Source organism: Mytilus edulis, chromosome 9 (genome assembly GCF_963676685.1).
Source record: "Mytilus edulis chromosome 9, xbMytEdul2.2, whole genome shotgun sequence".
NCBI classification, from domain to species: domain Eukaryota; kingdom Metazoa; phylum Mollusca; class Bivalvia; order Mytilida; family Mytilidae; genus Mytilus; species Mytilus edulis.
In genome coordinates this window covers 2433660-2453980 of record NC_092352.1, presented here as the reverse complement: position 1 = coordinate 2453980, position 20321 = coordinate 2433660, and the positions used below count along the sequence as shown (strand labels likewise).

The 20321-nt window shown below is 33.0% G+C and overlaps 2 protein-coding genes across 2 annotated transcripts; one reads left to right on the top strand and one right to left on the bottom strand.

The window, feature by feature from the left end:
* Positions 1-3547: 3547 nt before the first annotated feature.
* LOC139487449 (ATP-dependent DNA helicase RecQ-like) lies at positions 3548-6560 on the top strand. The gene is made up of 4 exons (XM_071272233.1): positions 3548-4634; positions 5136-5271; positions 5490-5660; positions 5859-6560. The coding sequence occupies exons 1-3, from the start codon at positions 4514-4516 to the stop codon at positions 5584-5586; spliced, it is 354 nt and encodes a 117-aa protein (XP_071128334.1). The 5' UTR covers positions 3548-4513; the 3' UTR covers positions 5587-5660; positions 5859-6560.
* LOC139487448 (uncharacterized) lies at positions 6062-16752 on the bottom strand. Its single transcript, XM_071272232.1, has 10 exons — positions 15360-16752; positions 14539-14710; positions 13921-14079; positions 13368-13498; positions 12545-12789; positions 11470-11593; positions 11042-11296; positions 9159-9999; positions 6980-7325; positions 6062-6340 (listed from the first exon to the last, which is right to left on the bottom strand). The coding sequence occupies exons 1-10, from the start codon at positions 16269-16271 to the stop codon at positions 6334-6336; spliced, it is 3192 nt and encodes a 1063-aa protein (XP_071128333.1). The 5' UTR covers positions 16272-16752; the 3' UTR covers positions 6062-6333.
* Positions 16753-20321: the final 3569 nt, after the last annotated feature.

Here is a 20321-nt window from a genome sequence, read left to right as displayed (position 1 = left end):
GATAAAAATTATTTTGATACGCCTTTATGAGGATATAAAAAAAAATCCATTACCCTCATCTGCTATTAATTCAAACGTTGTTAGCTTCTAATTTTCCATTACATTTTCTTTAATATAACCTGAATAATAAATGTTTTATGTTCAAAGCAAATATAAAATATCCAAAGTATAAAATTAAAGTGGAAAACGGGGAAAATGAAAGACCGTAGTATTCTTTTTCTTTCTTATCGATGACTTGGTATGGATATCTCAAATACGAGTAACATTGGTACGACCGATCTATCGAGCCACAACAGTCTTTCACATGAAAGACAATATCGAGTATTTACATTTGTTATATGGATAACAGGAATGTATTCTTTTTATAAAATAACATTTCTCATTTCGAAGTTTACATTTGTTAGTTCAATCGTAACATTTCTTAATAATAACATGCGAATTAAAATAACAGAAAGCCAAAAACTTATTGGAGAATAAAATTTATAAAATCATTAAAATATGAAAAGGTTTCAACACAGCACAACAATGTTTTTATCCTTCAAATGACGATGCACTGGCTAATGGACTGATAGTTGCCTCGAGAACTTATTTTCCTTCTATATCACATGCGATCCAGTGGTACAATAACACAGGATACACATAATCATGCGCTCAACACTTGTGTCTAAAATAATCATACGCTCAACACTTGTGTCTAAAATAATCATACGCTCAACACATGTGTCTCAAATAATCATACGCTCAACACTTGTGTCTCAAATAATCATACGCTCAACACTTGTGTCTCAAATAATCATACGCTCAACACTTGTGTCTCAAATAATCATACGCTCAACACTTGTGTCTCAAATAATCATACGCTCAATACTTGTGTCTCAAATAATCATACGCTCAACACTTGTGTCTCAAATAATCATACGCTCAACACTTGTGTCTCAAATAATCATATGCCCAACACTTGTTTCTCAAATAATCTTTATAAATTACACTCTACTAAAATAATAGAACGTTTGAGAGAACGACTTATCCAAAAGATCATAAACACAATATTCAAAACCGTTCAATAGTTTATAAACTTATCTTCTACAAACAAGATGCGTAATTTAAATCTTCTATGCACCACATTCTAATATGACGTTTTTATTCCGCTTTATAAACAAAGGCATTGTTCCAATTAGCAAAACATGCGCAAAACTTTTAGTTTACTCTCTCGCTCACGCTCAGAGAAAAATATCGAAAAGTATAATGCCTACCTATGTTATTTATGATATAAAATGAAGTAGGAACATGATACGAAGAAACTATATCTTGAACAATGTCTGCTAGGAAGATCGTAATATTTACCGGACACTAGACTCATCTGGTAGGTTCATTTACTTGACACAAGACATAAAACAAATGTTTGATAAACAGAAAATGTACATGTCTTGGTTTTGTGCTAAAAATTTGAGTATGTGATATATATATTGTATTGTTTCCGTGATCAATTGGTGGAATTTGATGCGACTGTCGTACAAGTGAGAGATTGAGCTAGCTATAAAACCAGGTTGAATCTACCATTTTCTACATACGAAAATACCTGTACCAAGTCAGGAATATGACGTTGTTGGCCATTCGTTTGATGTGTTTGAGCTTTTAATTTTGTCATTTGATTATGATTAGGGATTTTTCTTTTTGATCTTTCCTTGGAGATCAGTCTTTTTCTGATTTTACTTTTTCTGATGATCTTATGATAGTTATTACCCATTTATTTATATATATTACACTTATTGTACTTTTTAAAAGCAGTCAGTAGTGAAATGACACCTTCTGTTTGCTGTTTCATAATTTAAATAACTAGATAGATATAATACACTTTGAACTTTTCCTTTATTATTGGTAAATTCTAGCCGAAGTCAATTCACTGTTTTGAAAAGATAGCTATGTCTGCATGTAGATTATTTGACGCTGTAATATCCCCGTTCATTAAGTGTAAATGTAATATATAATTGATGTGCCGATCAAACTGTCACATTCAACACCAGATCCAATGTTGATAAACGCACACAGACATCACGTCAATTTCTGTTCATTTATTCAAACTATGCAATCATTCTTTCAAGTTAAATTCTATTAAATTAGGACATATTTACAGAAAGCTATACTAATCACCGTCAAATCGTCTGAAGTTTTAATTTATTTTAATTTCTAGTAAAAAAATATATAAAGGAATGTATCATTGACTAATACAGAAGCTCCCTCCATAAACAATATACCAAACGGGGTAATACACATAATTGGAAACACATAACCAAATGAAAAACGTCAAAATTACAAGCAATATAGTAGGCAACATGAACTTCATCTAACATAAGGAGTGGCCTCACGTTATCCGTAAAATTAAACAACCTCAGCTACTAAATTGACACCACATTGCTACTTGTAAACCCATGATAGGAAGTCAGTTTTCAGGTTTCATACTACATGTATTGGGGAATGGTAGATGTGAATTGTTTAAAAGTTTTACGCCAGATTATAATTCTTGTAAATAAAGGCAACAGTAGTATACCGCTGTTCAAAACTCATAAATCCATGGACAAAAAGCAAAATCGGGGTAACAAACTAAAACTGAGGGAAATGCCTTAAATATAAGAGGAGAACAACGACACAACATTAAAATGTAACAAACACAGAAACGGACTAAGCATTAGACAAAATCCTATGAGAATAACAAATATAACATCAAAACCAAACACATGAATTTGGGATAGATAAGTACCGTGACACGTCTATAGTAATGTGAATTCACACTCAAAAATAAGAGAAAACAAACGACACAACGGAAACACAACGTTAAAATGTAACACACAGAGAAACGAACTATAACATAACAATGGCTATATTCCTGACTTGGTACAGGACATTTTTAAAGGAAAAAATGGTGGGTTGAACCTGCTTTTGTGGCATGCTAAACCTCCCTCTTTTATGGCCATGTGAGATATAACATTAAAATGACAACACAACATTACAGGGCTACAATATAAAAAAAAAATAATAGTAGAACATAATTGACAAAGAAACACAAGAATAATAGCTAACAACAGGCACTTGTAAAATCAGAGCGTTTAAATGTTCTCATTACAATTTAAAATTAGAATAGCTACAGTATCTCAGGAGAAACACTCATATATATAATCAACACAGACATTTCCAAATAAAATATAATATAAGAAAACTAAACGAAAACACACTATTCTTACCTAAACACTAGCTGTGCAGGATTTGCATGGGAAAGCAGTTCCTTCTACCGTAATCGCTACAATCGTATTGTACATGACAATGACACTCTCAGTGATGAGTCGCATTTGATTAAATCACAGACACAAATGATTTAACTGTTTATTTCGTGTATTAATGTTATCTGTGGTAATTGGTGATTTTAATATTTCATAAAAATTATCTAAATTATAATTAATTTCTAGGCAGTTACGTTAAAATAATCATGATCTACTCCAGCTACGGAAACAGGTAAGCTTCTTTCATATAACATTTGATATGTGTTACAATAGTAGACCGAATAATCTGTCTCTTGTGTGGGTACATTTGTCATTTCATATTTTCTTTTCATCATTTGGCTATTTATTATTTTTTTTTTTTTTTTTTTGTGTCCACACGGAGACAGAAAGTGCTACTATCAAAAAGTAGTAGAAAGCCTACAATTTGTATGCAGTGGATTTTCAGGGTTTTGTTGCTTCCCGAGTGTTGCAAACACCTACCGATCGTTTGTTTATGGATTATTCTACATATCCGACTATGTCTCGATGTTTATTCTCCCTCAGAAAAGCCCCTATTATCATATTTGTTCAGCTCTGATTCACTCCACTTTAAATATCAATGGATTCCATTCATAAATATTCTGACCAATCAAAATCACTTTCTCATTTTCATGGGAAGGGAGATAATTGTCAGGTGATCTCTAAAAATTGTCAGGTGATCTCTAAAAATAGAACAAGCACATGCTGTCTGCTATTTATATGTTTTTAATATGCAATACTTGGAAGAAATAATTGAAGCTTACAAATTTGATATAAGAATTAAAAATGAACAAAAACAATGTATTCAGCATCTGCTAAATGACCAAAATGTGTTTGCAATGCTTCCAACAGGATTTGGAAAAAGTCTTATATATACCCTTTTTGTCTTAATGAAGTCAAAGGTAGTTTTACATTCAAACTAAATTGCTATGATTTGTAATTTATAAATTTTTATCATTTGTTAAATAATTCATAGATATAGGTGCAAAAGGGGTAAAATTTATCTTAACTTTTTTCATTTCTGACATTTATCACAAAACCACTACTTTTTCCAAAATTGAAAAAAAAATGTCAGGACTCAGGAAATGTTAGTTTCAATTTTTATCACATTTATTTGATATGAAAATGTAGCTTTAATTATTTTGAGATATTGCTTTAATATATTTAAACAAATATCTTAAAAATTGATATTTGAAACAAATTAGGTAGAAAACAAAAAGATGACATGCCTAGTAATTTCCCCCCTCAAAGCCCTTATGAAGGATCAAGTCATGGCGCTGGAATCTAAGAAGATAAGAGGAGCTGCAATCATGAAAGATGCACCAGCTGAAGATATTAAAGGTAAATTGTAGTGAATATTAAACTTTTAAAAACATTTAATATCATAATTTGCCTTCGTGTCTTAATTAAACATTTAAAAACATTTAACATTATAATTTGCCTTCCTTTCTTAATTACATGGTACTCAATCATATGACAGATGGCTAGATAATGCTAGATACTATACCCTCCCTCTCAGTAGTGTTGCACACAGTGGCAGATACAGAATTTTGTTTAAGGGGGTGGGGTGGCACTTACTGCATAAGTGGCCCGCTTCAGTGATTCTCTATATAATCAACCAATTTTTTCCCACAAAACGGGGGTGGGGAGGCATGCCTCCCACACCCACCCACTTAATACGCATCTGCCACATGGCCCCAGACTGAGAGCAAACAATGTGAATAGAACAGACCCAATCATTGCCAATTTTAAAAGCCTAGAGACAAGTTTATAGAACAAGACTTTTAATACCTTTTCACCAATCCTAGACAATATAATAAACACTATTTATATCTGTTGCAGCAATGAAAGATGGCAATGTGGACATTATATTTGCATCACCAGAAATCCTGAAAGGGAAAACACTTGATGATCTACGGTTACTGGAGAGCCAGATTTGCCTACTGGTTTTTGATGAATGCCATTGTATTTCAGAATGGTTTGTTTTTTTCTTTAAATTTCAGTATAAGTGTTTCATGTATATATGATAAACTGTATTCTGAATTTCTGTCAGATATATCTCTTCTTTTTTCCTTTACCATTTTTTTTAATAAATATTCTGAAGATTTTTTTTTTAATAGAAGACCTTAACATTTGTTTAATTGATTGTTCCATTAAAGGATTGTACATGTTGTTTCAATATAATTATTTTTTCAGGGGCCTTGATTTCCGACCTGAGTACCGCAAGGTTGCTGATATCATCAGCCTCTTTGCAAGTTGTCCTACTCTACTTCTTACAGCAACAGCAACATAAAAAATCCAAGAAGACCTGTACTCTCTACTTGCATTAGATAATGACACCAAGGTAGTTGCTGTCTTGCCTGACAGGTATGTGCCAAATAATTTATTAAGGTTGTTAAGCTTTAAGCGTGTTTTGTTTAAATGTGTAATTTTAACTTTCTTGTTGACTCCAGTTTCTCTTGCTTTGTCATTATCTCTTGACGTAAGACTTAATGTTGAATTTTGCAGCCTCTATGTTATTTTATTTCATCTTTGTTAACTCAGTAAACTGGTTTTTTTTTGCAGGCCAAATGTATACTTACATGTAGAGAAAAAGGTGAAACAAGATATTGGTGATAACTTGGCATGGCTGCTTGATCTAATAAAGGATAAACAGGAACTGACTCCAAAAACTATTATATACTGCACAAATATATACAATTGTAATTCAGTGTACATGTGGCTTATGGAAGAACTGGGAAAATGTGCATACCATCATGAAGAAGAAAAATTGCAAAATCGTTTTATTGAAATGTTTCATAGTAGGACAGACACAAATACAGCTGATCGTGTATTGACTAATTTTAAATTACAAAGTAATAAAATACGTGTTATTTGTGCAACAGTTGCCTTTGGCATAGGCATAGATATTCCAGATGTAGAATATGTCATCCACTGGGGTGCTCCTGTGTCAGTCATGACATTTTGGCAGGAAACAGGCAGATGTGGTAGAGATGGCAGGCAAGGCTTATGTATTACATATCCATATGGCAGGTCTCTATTAGGCTCTGAAGAACAATTAAAATCAATATTAAAAGGTGATATTTGCTATCGCAGAAAAATCCTATCAATGTTTACTTTGAAAGGAATGGAGAAAGGCTTACTTAAAACAAAAGATTGTGAATCTGAAAAATGTGAATCTTGTTCTTGTGAAAGATGCTATTGTTGTAGTATATGTTTTGAAAACTGTAAATGTAAAGGGAAAGTAAAATCCAAGTTTTAATTTGGTGAATATGTTTGTTTTTTTCTTGACAAAAATAGATATAGAAGCAGAGGACGCTTACTCTTTCAGTGCAAAATAGACAAAAAATAAAGTCTAAAGAATTAAGGGGCTATAATTCCTACAAATTTATTCCAATTTATCTTAAAATTGGTAGATAGGTACAGCTCATCATGCTTATCATTCTCACAAGTTTTATAGATTGGCTATTTAGTAGTTTCTGTTTCGTAAGAGTACAAAAAAATAGGAAAGAAGGGGGCACAATTATTCCACATTGGTGTGCCAATTTGTTGCTGGAAGAAAGCACTTCGATAGGTGACAATTAAAGGTGACATCTGGAAATACCAAATATCAAGTGTAAAATTTTTTTTGGTCCTTGAAGGTCAATGTGAAGTTTAATCTGACTATAGTTGTCAAAAGATATTACCTTGCATTGATTAGACGAAGTCTTTTTGATCTTTTTTTTACATGCTTCTCGATTCTTTTCCTCATTGCGATGGGATGATCTGTGGATGTGTTGAAAGAAATATCCCCAAAACCAGTGTGATATCTTGCTAATGTTGTTCGTTTACAGCAATCATTCTTTAACAAGCAATTAACGAGATGCTTTATATCATCATTTCTTTTAATTTCTGATCTACTTCTACAGTATTGTGTACTTGATATGCAAATTCTGTCCATAATCTTCCCTAGTTGTTTTGCGACACCAACCATTTCCCCATGTCTTGCCATGGTCTTTTCTGAAATGTTTCCCCCAGCATCTTTCAGTGATTCTGAAAACAAAAAATGTTCATTTAATAATTGGTTAAACTAGAATTTTACTTTAATGTACTTGTTGAATAGAGTAAATAGTAAGGGACGACATCAAAAGATCAATGTAGGATAAAAAAAACCTTAAATAAAATAGTTTGGGTGTGTGGTGGGGTTAAACTACTGCAAGTTTTGTTTATCAGACATTGATTTTTACATATATCCATATTGGTCAAACAATTTTTCCCAAATTAAGTTAAGAGGGGGTAGGGGTAATGAAAAACTATGTGAATAAAGTTTTTCATTCCTCATTGAACTTTTGATGTCCCTAATTATGAGCATATATACATTAAATAACTACTGTATCCTTGTGGCTGAGGAATATGATTATTCTTAAAAAAGAAAAGAAAAACCAAAGTAACCCTTGGGAGAATTTTGTTCAAGATTGGTTCTCATTCCTTCAGTAGACCAAAAATGTTGGCTGACCCCAATGTTCTATTTTTAGCCATTGGTAGCCATATTTTTCAATCAGCAGAAATGGGAACATAATTTCAAAGTAGAAACCATTAAGATGATTGTGGTCAAGTTTGGTTCCAATTCCTTCAGTAGTTTCAGCGGAGAAGATCTCATATGAATGGTTGGAGGATTGAATTATAAAATTGAGAATGGAAATGGGGAATGTGTTAAAGAGACAACAACCCGACCATAGAAAAAAACCCAGCAGAAAGTCACTAACAGGTCTTCAATGTAGCGAGACATTCCCACACCCGGAAGCGTCCTTCAGCTGGCCCCTAAACAAATATATACTAGCTCAGTGATAATGAACGCCATACTAATTTCCGAATTGTACACAAGAAACTAAAATTAAAAAAATACAAGACTAACAAAGGCCAGAGGCTCCTGACTTGGGACAGGCGCAAAAATGCAGCGGGGTTAAACATGTTTATGAGATCTCAACCCTCCCCTATACCTCTAGCCAATGTAGAAAAGTAAATGCATAACAATACGCACATTTAAAATTCAATTCAAGAGAAGTCTGAGTCTGATGTCAGAAGATGTAACCAAAGAAAATAAACAAAATGACAATAATACATAAATAACAACAGACTACTAGCAGTTAACTGATAACTTGTTACTGATATATAAACTTGGATGAAAACTTTAATGTAAGTCAATGAAGCTGAAAATATAGGTCACAGTGACCTAATTCTGCTTGGATGCTAACAATCAATCACCTGTATGCAAAGTTTACTGATCATGAATACTTACTGAGATATACTGTGGACACTTTAATGCGAATTAAAAGTTTACAATGACAACGACGACTAACATGATGACAAACAAGAATGTGTCCAAAGTACACGGATGCCCCACTCGCACTATCATTTTCCATGTTCAATGGACCGTGAAAATGGGTAAAAAATATAATTAGGCATTAAAATTAAAAAGATCATATCATAGGAAACATTTGTACTAAGTTTCAAGTTGATTGGACTTCAACTTCATCAAAAACTACCTTGACCAAAAACTTTAACCTGAAACTTGCACTTTCATTTTCTATGTTCAGTGGACCGTGAAATAGGGGTCAAAAGTTTAATTTGTCTTTAAAATTAGAAAGATCATATCATAAGGAACATAATTATGTACTAAGTTTCAAGTTGATTGGACTTCAGCTTCATTAAAAACTACCTTGACCAAAAACTTTAACCTGAAGCGGGACAGACGGACGGACGAACGAACGAACGAACAGACGAACGGACGCACAGACCAGAAAACATAATGCCCCTCTACTATCGTAGGTGGGGCATAAAAATAATAAAAGGTTAGAAGTAACTTATTTTAAAAAAATATTTTACCTTTAAGTTCTTTATTAAAGAACTCCATTTGTAAGTCCATCTCTATATTGCGATTGACACCCCCGTGGACATTGACTGTTCTGTTCCATGTTAGTTGCTTGGCTATTCTTAATGACAACGCACCATGTGTGTCCATCAATAATCTATGTCCACATAAAAAGTACTTTGTATGTCCCATTTTAAAGAACTCAACCATATCTTCTTTCCAGTACATTAACATTTTTGGTCCATTGTTGGATCTTATTGCCTTATGACGTATCATCTCTCCAATACCTCTCCAAAGTAACATCTGGCTATATTCATACACTAAATCATCTTTAACTTCAGAACTTGTTTGACTGACCTTGCAAACTTGACAACAGTACCACTCTTCAGAAAGAATTTCATCATTTGTAATGTCTTTACATGAATAATGAAACCATTTTCCCCTATTGCACTTCTTATTGTTACACCTTATCATATCTTCTTCAATGTCATTTTTACATACACAGTATTTATAAAGGTCCTTTTGTGAGGTATTGGCATTTAAAATAGACACAGTATTTGGTGGGAGGAAACACATTTCCACTATCTTTTCTGCAATTTCTGACATATACAGAAGCAAGTCATCTTGTTGGGTTTGGAGATCAGTGGGAATATCATCGATAGAAGCGCAGTTCATGAATGTCAATGCTGAAGCCACAATGTATGCTGTTGTTGAAAATCTAAGTAACTCAGTTGCTTCATTAAAGCATGCAGACACTTTCTCCTTCACATTTATTTGTCTGTATGAGTTTCTTATGTATGACAATGATCCAGCACTTCTAGCACTTTTTTGGGAGTAAAGAAGCCTAAAAGTATCCTGAAAAAAACAAAAAAACATGCATATTGAAATTAAAGAAATCAGTTTCTCTCGTCTTGTTTTGTATATAGATTAGACTTGGCTTTCCTGTTTGAATTGTTTTACACTAGTCATTTTGCAATCTTATTAAAAACCGATCTCTCATCGCTCCCGTTTTCTGATATGTCGCGTTGCAGATCTAACGAAACCGGCTTTGAGGTCACATGTGAGTGACCTCATAGGTGTTTTTTTTTCTTCCAATGAAAAAGAGTCTTCCCCGATCTTGGAAATTTATCCTGAGGTAAAGGGATGTAATTCATTTTATTTACGACAAAATCAGCAGTCCAAATAATTCATTAAACTTTTTTGATTGGCTTATTAATAGGTCATCAACTCATTTGCATATCATTATAAATTCATAACTTTCAGTTCACTCACATGTGACCTCAAAGTGGGTTTCGTTAGATCTCCCACGCGACATATCAGAAAACAGGAGCGATGAGAGATCGGTTTTTAATTAGATTGTTCATTTTGGGGCTCTTTATAGCTTGATGTTCATTGTGAGCCAAGGCTCTGTGTTGACTACCATACTTTGGCCTATAATTGTTAACTTTTATGGAGAGTTGTCTCATTGGCAGTCATACCACATCTTCTTATTTATATGGATAAAGAATATAAGACAATTAAAAAAAAACTTAACATATCTAACAATTTCAAGTCTCCCACAATGCTCATGCTTTATTTTCATTTCAGAGGGTGGTTAAGGGTTGTTTGCTTCCAAAGTGCTTTTTTTTCACCATTTCTATTTCAAGTGCTTCCGTTCATATAGTTCATAACAGCAATGTGCAAGCATTTTTTTTTATGTTCTCTTCATCGTAAAACGGTTATTTTATTTCACGTTTTTTAATGCACATACCCCCCCTTTAGGACCCTCATTAAAGTTCTAACAATCTTGGCAATAACAAAAAAATTATGATAAGCTAGACTGGTAAATTCTACAGTTTTTTTCATACCAAATATAATTAAAGTGTGTGCCTTATTGCAAACATAATAAACATATTACCTGTAGCAAAATTCCCCGCTTGTGCCATTCTTGGATGGATGGATGAAGACCCTGTAACTGCTGCCAAGGATCACCTGCATTGATGCGAGCATCTTGAGCATCAAAGCCCCTTTCTACACTTAGTCCATCTCCAAATAGAGGTATTATCACAGGATTTTCATCTCTTGTACCAGGAACATATTGGTGGTAGTCTTCCATGATATCAACCATTTCTGCAATTCTTGCTTCATCTTTATCAAGGACTCCCAAAGGGATCTGAAATTAAAATAAAAGGCGTGACAACTATGTAACTAAAGCAATGTAACTTTTTGTTTGCCTTGCTTCAAGAAATATGTTACATTATTGAAATATTCATGAATATAAACACAAAAAGATGTGGTTTTGTTGCCATTGAGACAACTTTCCATTCTTTATATGTTTATACATACCAAATTGCTTTTTCTAGATGAATGTTGCTCGTATAAATGGACACGAGAATCTTCATATTCCAGATTCTGGAAGCAAGGAATATTGGCAACCAAAACTTCTTTCACCTGCTGTACATAATCTAATCTGAAATATAAGGCAAAATCAATTTTAAATTAAGACGTTGACAATTTAGAAAAAAATTAAATTAAGTTTTTGAAAATACCAATGGACACTAACTTGACACTGTATGACGTTTTAACTGATTTGTGTACTATGCTAATTTTTTTACTACGCAAGCAAAGACTCACTGAAATATGCCTGATTTTTCCTGTTTAAATTGTTATACACTAATGATTGGACCCTTATAGCTGACTGTTCAGTGTTAACCAAGGTCAGAGTTGAAGGCTGTACTTTGACCTGTAATTGTTAACTTTAAATACATTGAAACTTAGATGGATAGTTGTCTCATTGACACTCATACCACATCTTCTTATTTATACTAATTGTCTAACATAAAATGCAATTAAAAGTCTGACCTGTCACAAACACTTTACAATGTGTTTTATCATATGGCACTGTGATCCATAATTGCTTATATTTACTACTTTAGGTCATGCATGGAGATTTGTCTTATTGGCAATCTACCACATTGTCTTATTCTTATATATATATGGTCGTGTGGTCTAGCGCACAGGATACAATGAGGTGATTTGGTGTCACGATATCTCAGAAGCATGGGTTCGAATTCCGGTGAGGGAAAAACAAAAAATTTGCAAAAGCAAATTTACAGATCTAACATTGTTGGGTTGATGTTTAGACGAGTGTCATTTTTCTATAAGAAATGTCTGACAAAGAACAGTTACATAAATAGATGTATTCTATAATGTCTGACAGAATTACCTCTTGACGAAACATGGTAATGGACCTTTTCTATGGGTCTGTATAAAACTTACGCTAGGACTCATGTTATTGCATTAAAACACTGCATTTGATTAGGGACTGTCCTTTTTGAATTTTCTTTGTGGTGTGCAGTAATTTTGTAATTTTTATTTTTTTCATGTTGATTAAAACACGTCGCAAATAAAATATTCATACCTTATGGTTTTAACCTCTTCTTCATTAGTTAAAAACACAGTACATGGTATTTCAGCAACTTCTGCAGGTGTTGGCTGTTTATCATCAAGATGCCCTGTTGGTATCCGATCAACAGCCGCATATGCCTGCACCATATTTTTCATTATGTTCCCTTTGTCTCTGCTAGTTTGCTTTGCATGTAAATGTTTGTTCACATTGTCGAAGACTAAACTATATAAACAAAGTTCATTTTCTGGAACTTCTTCCTATAAAATAACACAAAAGTTGCTATCAAAGTCATATTTGGCTCAATACATATTGCCATCCATTATTGCATGAATATCATTTAATATTATTACTCAAAGAATATATACTGTAATTGCAAGCTCATGCAAAATAAAATTCTAAATGTAAATCGATCCAACTATTAGTAAAGTTATAAAAGATACAATTTTGGTCCCTTTTCAATAATGGTCGGGGCCAACACTCCTTTATAAAATATGATCCTTCCTCTTCTTGCAAGTGACCATGTAATAAAATCTCATTCAAATCACACAAGTTAAATACTGAAGTTATAGTTTTTTAGGGGTTACTTTTTTGTTGAGGTTGAGCCTATAAATGAATTTTGAGAATTAACCCCCACCCCCAACTGAACATGCCATGCCTTGCCTAAACCTCCCCGTTTTTTATGGATCTGTCACTTTATTCTACAGCACCCTGAGGAACATTAAGTTAAAGTTTGAAGGTATTTTGCCCAGTAGTTTCAGAGAAGATTCTTGACGCCGAAGGGTCATGTAAGCTTAAAATCTGACAACGACAGCATCATAGGACTTAAAAATTATACCTCATTGTCAACTTCATTAACAACCATTAAATCTTCATTAACAACCATTAAATCTTCATTAACCTCCTCTAATCCTTGTCTTTCAGCTGGTGTAATCATAACTGCTTCTTGCAAATCATCAGCTAAAATAGCTAAAATATAAAATAAAAACTTATTCTAGTTTAATATGTTATTCTGGAATCTAATGTTAGCATTACTTAATACTTGCAATCACATTATTTTTATCATTAATCATAATTATTAATTTAATGTCAAGAATCAAATGATCAGTAAACAGTTATCAGATAATCATATATAAAATGAAAAGTAATCATGAGAAAAAAGGTTCCCCCTAGAAAAAACAGGACTTAATTTTCACTTACCAAAATGTCTGTTTTACTTGTCCTTGCTACTTTTAAATTTTAATCATAGCGGCTCAAGAGAGTAACCTTAACCAATATTGTCAAGTAATGTTTGAGTGAAATTTTGACATTCTATTTAAGTTAGACATACTCTTTGTTCCTTTCAAATTATGAACTTTGTCCTTTATGATATTTACAGTTTTTATATGTACCTTCAACTTCATCTTCATCTTCAAAAGGAATTGTGTCATTTAAGCTTGTTGCATCCTCGTCTCTTCCATTATTTGGATTGGCATCCTCATTGTCACTTTCTACTGCATATGGTAGAGTATCGTCCAAAATGGCAACCCCTTCTCCATCTCCCTCTTCATCTAAAATTGATTATTGAATTGTTCAACACAAAAGTCAACTAATTAAATATCTGATGAAATATTTAATTGTATTGTCACTGCTAAAATAAGGGTAGATATGTCAAAAATGTTGGACAGATATGTCATATCCAGTTCTGGGGTTTGACACCCCCCCCCCCTCCCCCAACCTTCTTTTTGTTGATTTTTTTTAATCTGTGCAGAATTTGAGCAAACAGTACATCTATGGAATTTAAATTTTAAGAAATATAACAATAATATTGAGTTATGAAATTACAGTCGATTGCAAGTTTCACACTGAAATTTAGAGTACATATGTACAAATTTAATTGATAAGCTACATGTAGCACTTTAAGAACGCATCAATTGTATTTATTGTTGTCTGTAGTAAGTGTGTATTTGAAAGTATAGATTAAATTTTAAAAAATTATGTATACATAGATTTAATTTAGCATATGATACCTTCTTCATCAAACAACCTTCTGCGTATCTGTACAGCTGCTCTGTTGTTACGGGTTAAATGCTCTTTCATCTCTGTTAGATCTTTACTAAACCCCTGTCTTATCTTGTCCACTGCACCACGTGTTGCATCTGTTCCTAGCGTGATGCCTAAATGGTTCAGTCGGGTAAATGCCTAAAAAACACATCTATATTAAATTTCATACATACATTAAAGTTGAAATCTTAACATTTGTTAGTAAGATAATCAGTGATTGTGATTGGGTCCTGTGTCTTTTTATCACAATAAATAAGGTGAATTCTGTATACATGATTAATGTTTCATTAGATATCTCATTGCTACATGTTTATAAAAAAGTAATGTACTTGTTTTTTGCTTCAAAGTTTTAAATCAAAATGATTTATTCCAAGTTCAAACAAAATGCACTGAATTTTAACATTTTGATAAAATAAGGGGGGATAGCTCTGTGTATGACTTGTTTCCATATGTTATACATGTATATTGTACTGTCTATTTTTCTCAAACTTATCATGCCAATTTGGGGTTTCATTAAAGTTCAATACAACATGCATATTAGTTCTAATTCAATTTTTATGGACATATCAAACCAAATTGCAATACAGCCTAACCTGTGTAACAAACAAAAAATAATTGTACAATAACATTGAGGTGGTACATATGTAATAACTATAAAAAAAATTCAGACAGTCTCAAATTGAGCTGAACATTTTTAAACACTTTTTTTTTTTTTTATCTAATTCTAGTCTCTGACATTTGTCTTAACACAGGTTTGACTGATTTGTTATAATTTTGGACTTTTTACCTTTCTGGAGGTTCCAGACATCCACATCTGCAGCCCAATCATTTCTTGTAAAAATTTCATTGTGTAGGGTTTCCTTGCGAAGACAATCTGTCCAAGGATGCAACCTAAATTTGGCAGTAAAGACACTTGTGTTTTTCCAAACTTTCTCTGTAGATTGATGTTATTTGACAAAGATGATGACACAGCTGCTACTAACAGTGGACAAAACCTTTTTGTTTCTTCTACTGCACTGTCCCATGAAAATCGATTGAAAGCATTGATGCCATTTTTCGAGCCAGAGCGCCACACTGTATCATGCTTTGCTTTACAAAGCTCAGAGACCTCTTTTTTTATCTCACCGACCATAATATTTTTAAAAGCTGTTCTTGCAGCCTTAGAGTTTTTAATCAAAGTTTTAAAAACATTAGAGTATCTGCTAGCTGATAAATAAATTGAAGCAGTTCTTTTATATCCAAAAGAGGAATGCTTTTTGCCTTTCAATTGCAGTTTTTTCGACGATTGGACAAATTGTTTCATTGTATGTTTTGGGGTAACAGTACATGTAGTTCGGACACATTGTTTCTTTGTCCTGTATCTGCTAGGAGTTCTTGGTGATGCACATGTCACTAATATTTTTTTCCCAATGTAAGTTGAACTATCTGCTACTGTTCTAAGCTCTTCTTTGGAATACAGTAATTGTCCATATTTGAAAACTTTGGAAGAACAACTAGAACAAATGTATGCCTTTTCATCCCTATTTGGGGTTAACTGAATAAAGTGTTCGAGTACATCACTCACTTTTTCTGGTTGTCTATGTAATTTACTGTCAATGCTTGTTCTATCAAATCTTTTTCTTTTCACTTGATAAACAAATTTGTCATTACAGATACTGCAACTGTCATTACAGCTGTCAGCAGGTTTCTGACTTGCCATTAATACTATTTCATTTGATTTATATCTTACGTTTTTGCATGTGCATTGTAAACAATCATGGTTTCTGTTTCGATCATGTGATCAAATTATCTCCCTTCCCATGAAAATGAGAAAGTGATTTTGATTGGTCAGAATATTTATGAATGGAATCCATTGATATTTAAAGTGGAGTGAATCAGAGCTGAACAAATATGATAATAGGGGCTTTTCTGAGGGAGAATAAACATCGAGACATAGTCGGATATGTAGAATAATCCATAAACAAACGATCGGTAGGTGTTTGCAACACTCGGGAAGCAACAAAACCCTGAAAATCCACTGCATACAAATTGTAGGCTTTCTACTACTTTTTGATAGTAGCACTTTCTGTCTCCGTGTGGACACAAAAAAAAAAAAAAAAAAATAATAAATAGCCAAATGATGAAAAGAAAATATGAAATGACAAATGTACCCACACAAGAGACAGATTATTCGGTCTATTACAATAGTAATTAGTTAAATGTAGCAAAGTAAAACAATTATATGGACATATTTCTTTTAAATAACAAAAAATGTAATAGGTATAATGAATGTCTTGAAATAAATTTATTGCTATTTTAAGCGATTTAAATATTAGTTGGTTAAAGGCTTCATGTAGAAAGAGAGATAACTCTTGGTTATATGTCAACATTTAAACATCAATCTTATCCGTTCGTTTAATATTTTTGAGATTTTTGATTTTGACATTTGTTAGGGACTTTCCGTTTTGAATTTTTCTTTGAGTTCAGTATTTGTTCGTGATTTTACTTTATACTTATTAATTATATCTTTGCCTTGCATTATATATATATATGTATATAAAATGACTGAATAAATAGTCAACGATCAATCTTACAGGGCGATGGATCATGTAATATGATTCTGTACACTACAAAATATAATATATAACAAGTCAAAAAGGGTACAACATCACCATTAAATAACTATAAAATATACAAATATTAGATATTTCGGATAACAGATATCCTTTATCAATAATAGCACGATGTCAAATGAATCATGTCAATATCTTCAAACTGAGATACTTTTTCTAAATCTTGAATTTATACAATTAAAGCGAACACCACAGACGCTGATACAATTTTAAAATTTCCAAACACGGCGCAAAGATTACTAAGATATGCCAAATGAAAGTAGTTATTTTCGTTGTGAACTGGCACAACTCTAGATTTCCAAAGGTTGTGACAGTTGAGATGTTATGACTGCATTGAGGGCAGTCCTCAAACAAAAAGATCAAGAATGTCCTAACCGATCCAGGATGGTATAAATTAGACAACGGTAGGGCAATTACAACAGAAACTACATATTTAAGCCTCCCAAACGAATAGCAGTCTAATAATGATTGAAAAAAAAAATTTACGTATGAAATTTCCGACTCTAAGATATCTTTCTTAGACACAACCACATCTATAAAGGACGGTGTCATATCAACAGACCTCTATTGTAAACCCACAGATAAACATCAATACCTTTCTCCCCAAAGCTGTCACCCCAAACACTGTACAAAAAGTATCCCGTACAGTCAAGCTCTCAGAGTCAAGCGGATTTGCTCCTCTGAGGAGGCTGTCACGAAACGGTTACAGGAACTTCGCGGATTTTTGACAAAACGAGGTTATAAGAAATTGGACATAGATAAGGGGTTTGCGCGCGCTAACAATAACAGCCGCAATGACCTCTTACAGTACAAACGGAAGAAGCGCAGCAAAATAGTCTCGTTTGTTCTTACATACAATCCAGCCTTTAATAACCTTTCACGTTTGATCCGTGCCAATTGGCAAACTATTGCCAAACACCCTAAATTATCCAAGATCTTTCCCAATCCTCCTGTCTTAGCTTTTCGGAGACCAGCAAGTCTGAAAGACTTATTTGTTAGAGCTGACGTCTCCTCAAATAAAAGCTGTTCAATTGCAGGATGGTGCAAGTCATGTGGTAACAGACGTTGCCTGACTTGTCAACAAATACTGAATACTCAAACATTCACTTGCCACTCGACTGGGTCTGTGTACACTATATATTGCAATGTAACTTGCAAAACCCAGAATGTTGTATACCTCCTTCAGTGTCGATGTGGCATGCAGTATGTTGGCGAGACAGAGCAGCCATTTAACAAACGCATGAATGGTCATCGAAGTGACTACACTTGCAAGCCCGACCTACCCGTAAGTCGTCATTTGAGATCACCTGGACACACACAAGCTGATCTCAAAAACCTTACCATCACAATCATAGACCACAACGAGGGTTGGTCGAAGGTCGACAGAGTCGCTCGGGAAAGATTTTGGATAAGAAAGTTACGGACAGTTTCCCCAGAGGGCATAAATGAAAAAACATAGAACGAGCCCTTCATTTTCCTGTGACCACCTGTTTCAAACAACGCCGGATTTAGTACTGGCTTTACAGTTGAAATTATTTTTAAAAATAACAGTTTAAATTACAGGTTTCCATTTATTCGGGATGATGTATAAGTACGTTGCCACGTTCAATTTTTTTACCTCATTATATAAAACTTATTTTTTCAATCATTATTAGACTGCTATTCGTTTGGGAGGCTTAAATATGTAGTTTCTGTTGTAATTGCCCTACCGTTGTCTAATTTATACCATCCTGGATCGGTTAGGACATTCTTGATCTTTTTGTTTGAGGACTGCCCTCAATGCAGTCATAACATCTCAACTGTCACAACCTTTGGAAATCTAGAGTTGTGCCAGTTCACAACGAAAATAACTACTTTCATTTGGCATATCTTAGTAATCTTTGCGCCGTGTTTGGAAATTTTAAAATTGTATCAGCGTCTGTGGTGTTCGCTTTAATTGTATAAATTCAAGATTTAGAAAAAGTATCTCAGTTTGAAGATATTGACATGATTCATTTGACATCGTGCTATTATTGATAAAGGATATCTGTTATCCGAAATATCTAATATTTGTATATTTTATAGTTATTTAATGGTGATGTTGTACCCTTTTTGACTTGTTATATATATGTATATATATATATAACTAAATAACTTTCATAGATACACATATTGGGTGTTGAAATTATGCTTGACCTGTAAAAAATATATTTACAACCGCATATGTCATCTTAACTTTTGATGTAGTGTTTTTGTTAATTAAATCTATTACGCTGTATTAATGGACTAGTAGCCACTGTTACTGTACAAATATTGGCTCTTTTTTGAAAACACAAAATACAAAACTTTGAATTTTTCGAAAAAGTAAGGATTTTCTTGTCCCAGGAATAGATTACCTTAGCCGTATTTGGCACAACTTTTTTTGAATTTTGGATCCTCTATGCTCTTCAACTTTGTATTGCTTGGCTTTATAACTATTTTGATATGAGCGTCACTGATGAGTCTTATGTAGACTAAACGCGCGTCTGGCGTACTAAATTATAATCCTGGTACTTTTGATAACTATTTTGACAATTTTGTAAAACAAATTGAAGTAATTTTTATAAGGGATTCTATATCCTTTATGAAAAGCCTTGATTCCGTTCCTAATTTGGTTATATTTTTACCGTTTGATCAGCTTCAAAGTTTGCATCGGGATTTCGCTTGTATAAGAGTTTTTTTTCCTTGTGATCGCAAGTGCTAACAACAGATTAACAAAAACAAGTTCAGATACATCGATTGAATGAATTTTATATATGAAACAATAACTAAACAAAAAAAGGGATAAGTTTAGTTTATAGTTAAGGTGTTTAATATATATTATTTTGTCAGCATATTCTTGCTTTCTACAGGTAAATTCTTTACTGAAATGTCGACATCAACTGAAAGTGGATTGTCGTAATAGCAGTAAATAAGTCTGAAAATTGACTGACGACTGAACATGTCATAACGATTTATAATTCCGTCATTATTAAGTTGTTTAATTCACAACTATTTATCGTGTGATGTGCATATGAAAACCTTGCTGATGGATACACATTTAGACAATATAAAATCCTTATTTGTCGAAATATACAGGTAAAATATATATTTAAAAAAAAAAGTGTGTAGTGTACATT

Coding starts and splice junctions, on each gene's coding strand:
- LOC139487449 (XM_071272233.1), top strand. CDS start 4,514: ATGACATGCCTAGTAATTTCCCCCCTCAAAGCCCTTATGAAGGATCAA. Junction 4,635..5,135: donor ACCAGCTGAAGATATTAAAG/GTAAATTGTAGT, acceptor TATCTGTTGCAG/CAATGAAAGATGGCAATGTG. Junction 5,272..5,489: donor TGCCATTGTATTTCAGAATG/GTTTGTTTTTTT, acceptor TTATTTTTTCAG/GGGCCTTGATTTCCGACCTG.
- LOC139487448 (XM_071272232.1), bottom strand. CDS start 16,271: ATGGCAAGTCAGAAACCTGCTGACAGCTGTAATGACAGTTGCAGTATC. Junction 11,297..11,469: donor CATCTAGAAAAAGCAATTTG/GTATGTATAAAC, acceptor TTTTAATTTCAG/ATCCCTTTGGGAGTCCTTGA. Junction 7,326..9,158: donor CTTTAATAAAGAACTTAAAG/GTAAAATATTTT, acceptor TTTTGTTTTCAG/AATCACTGAAAGATGCTGGG.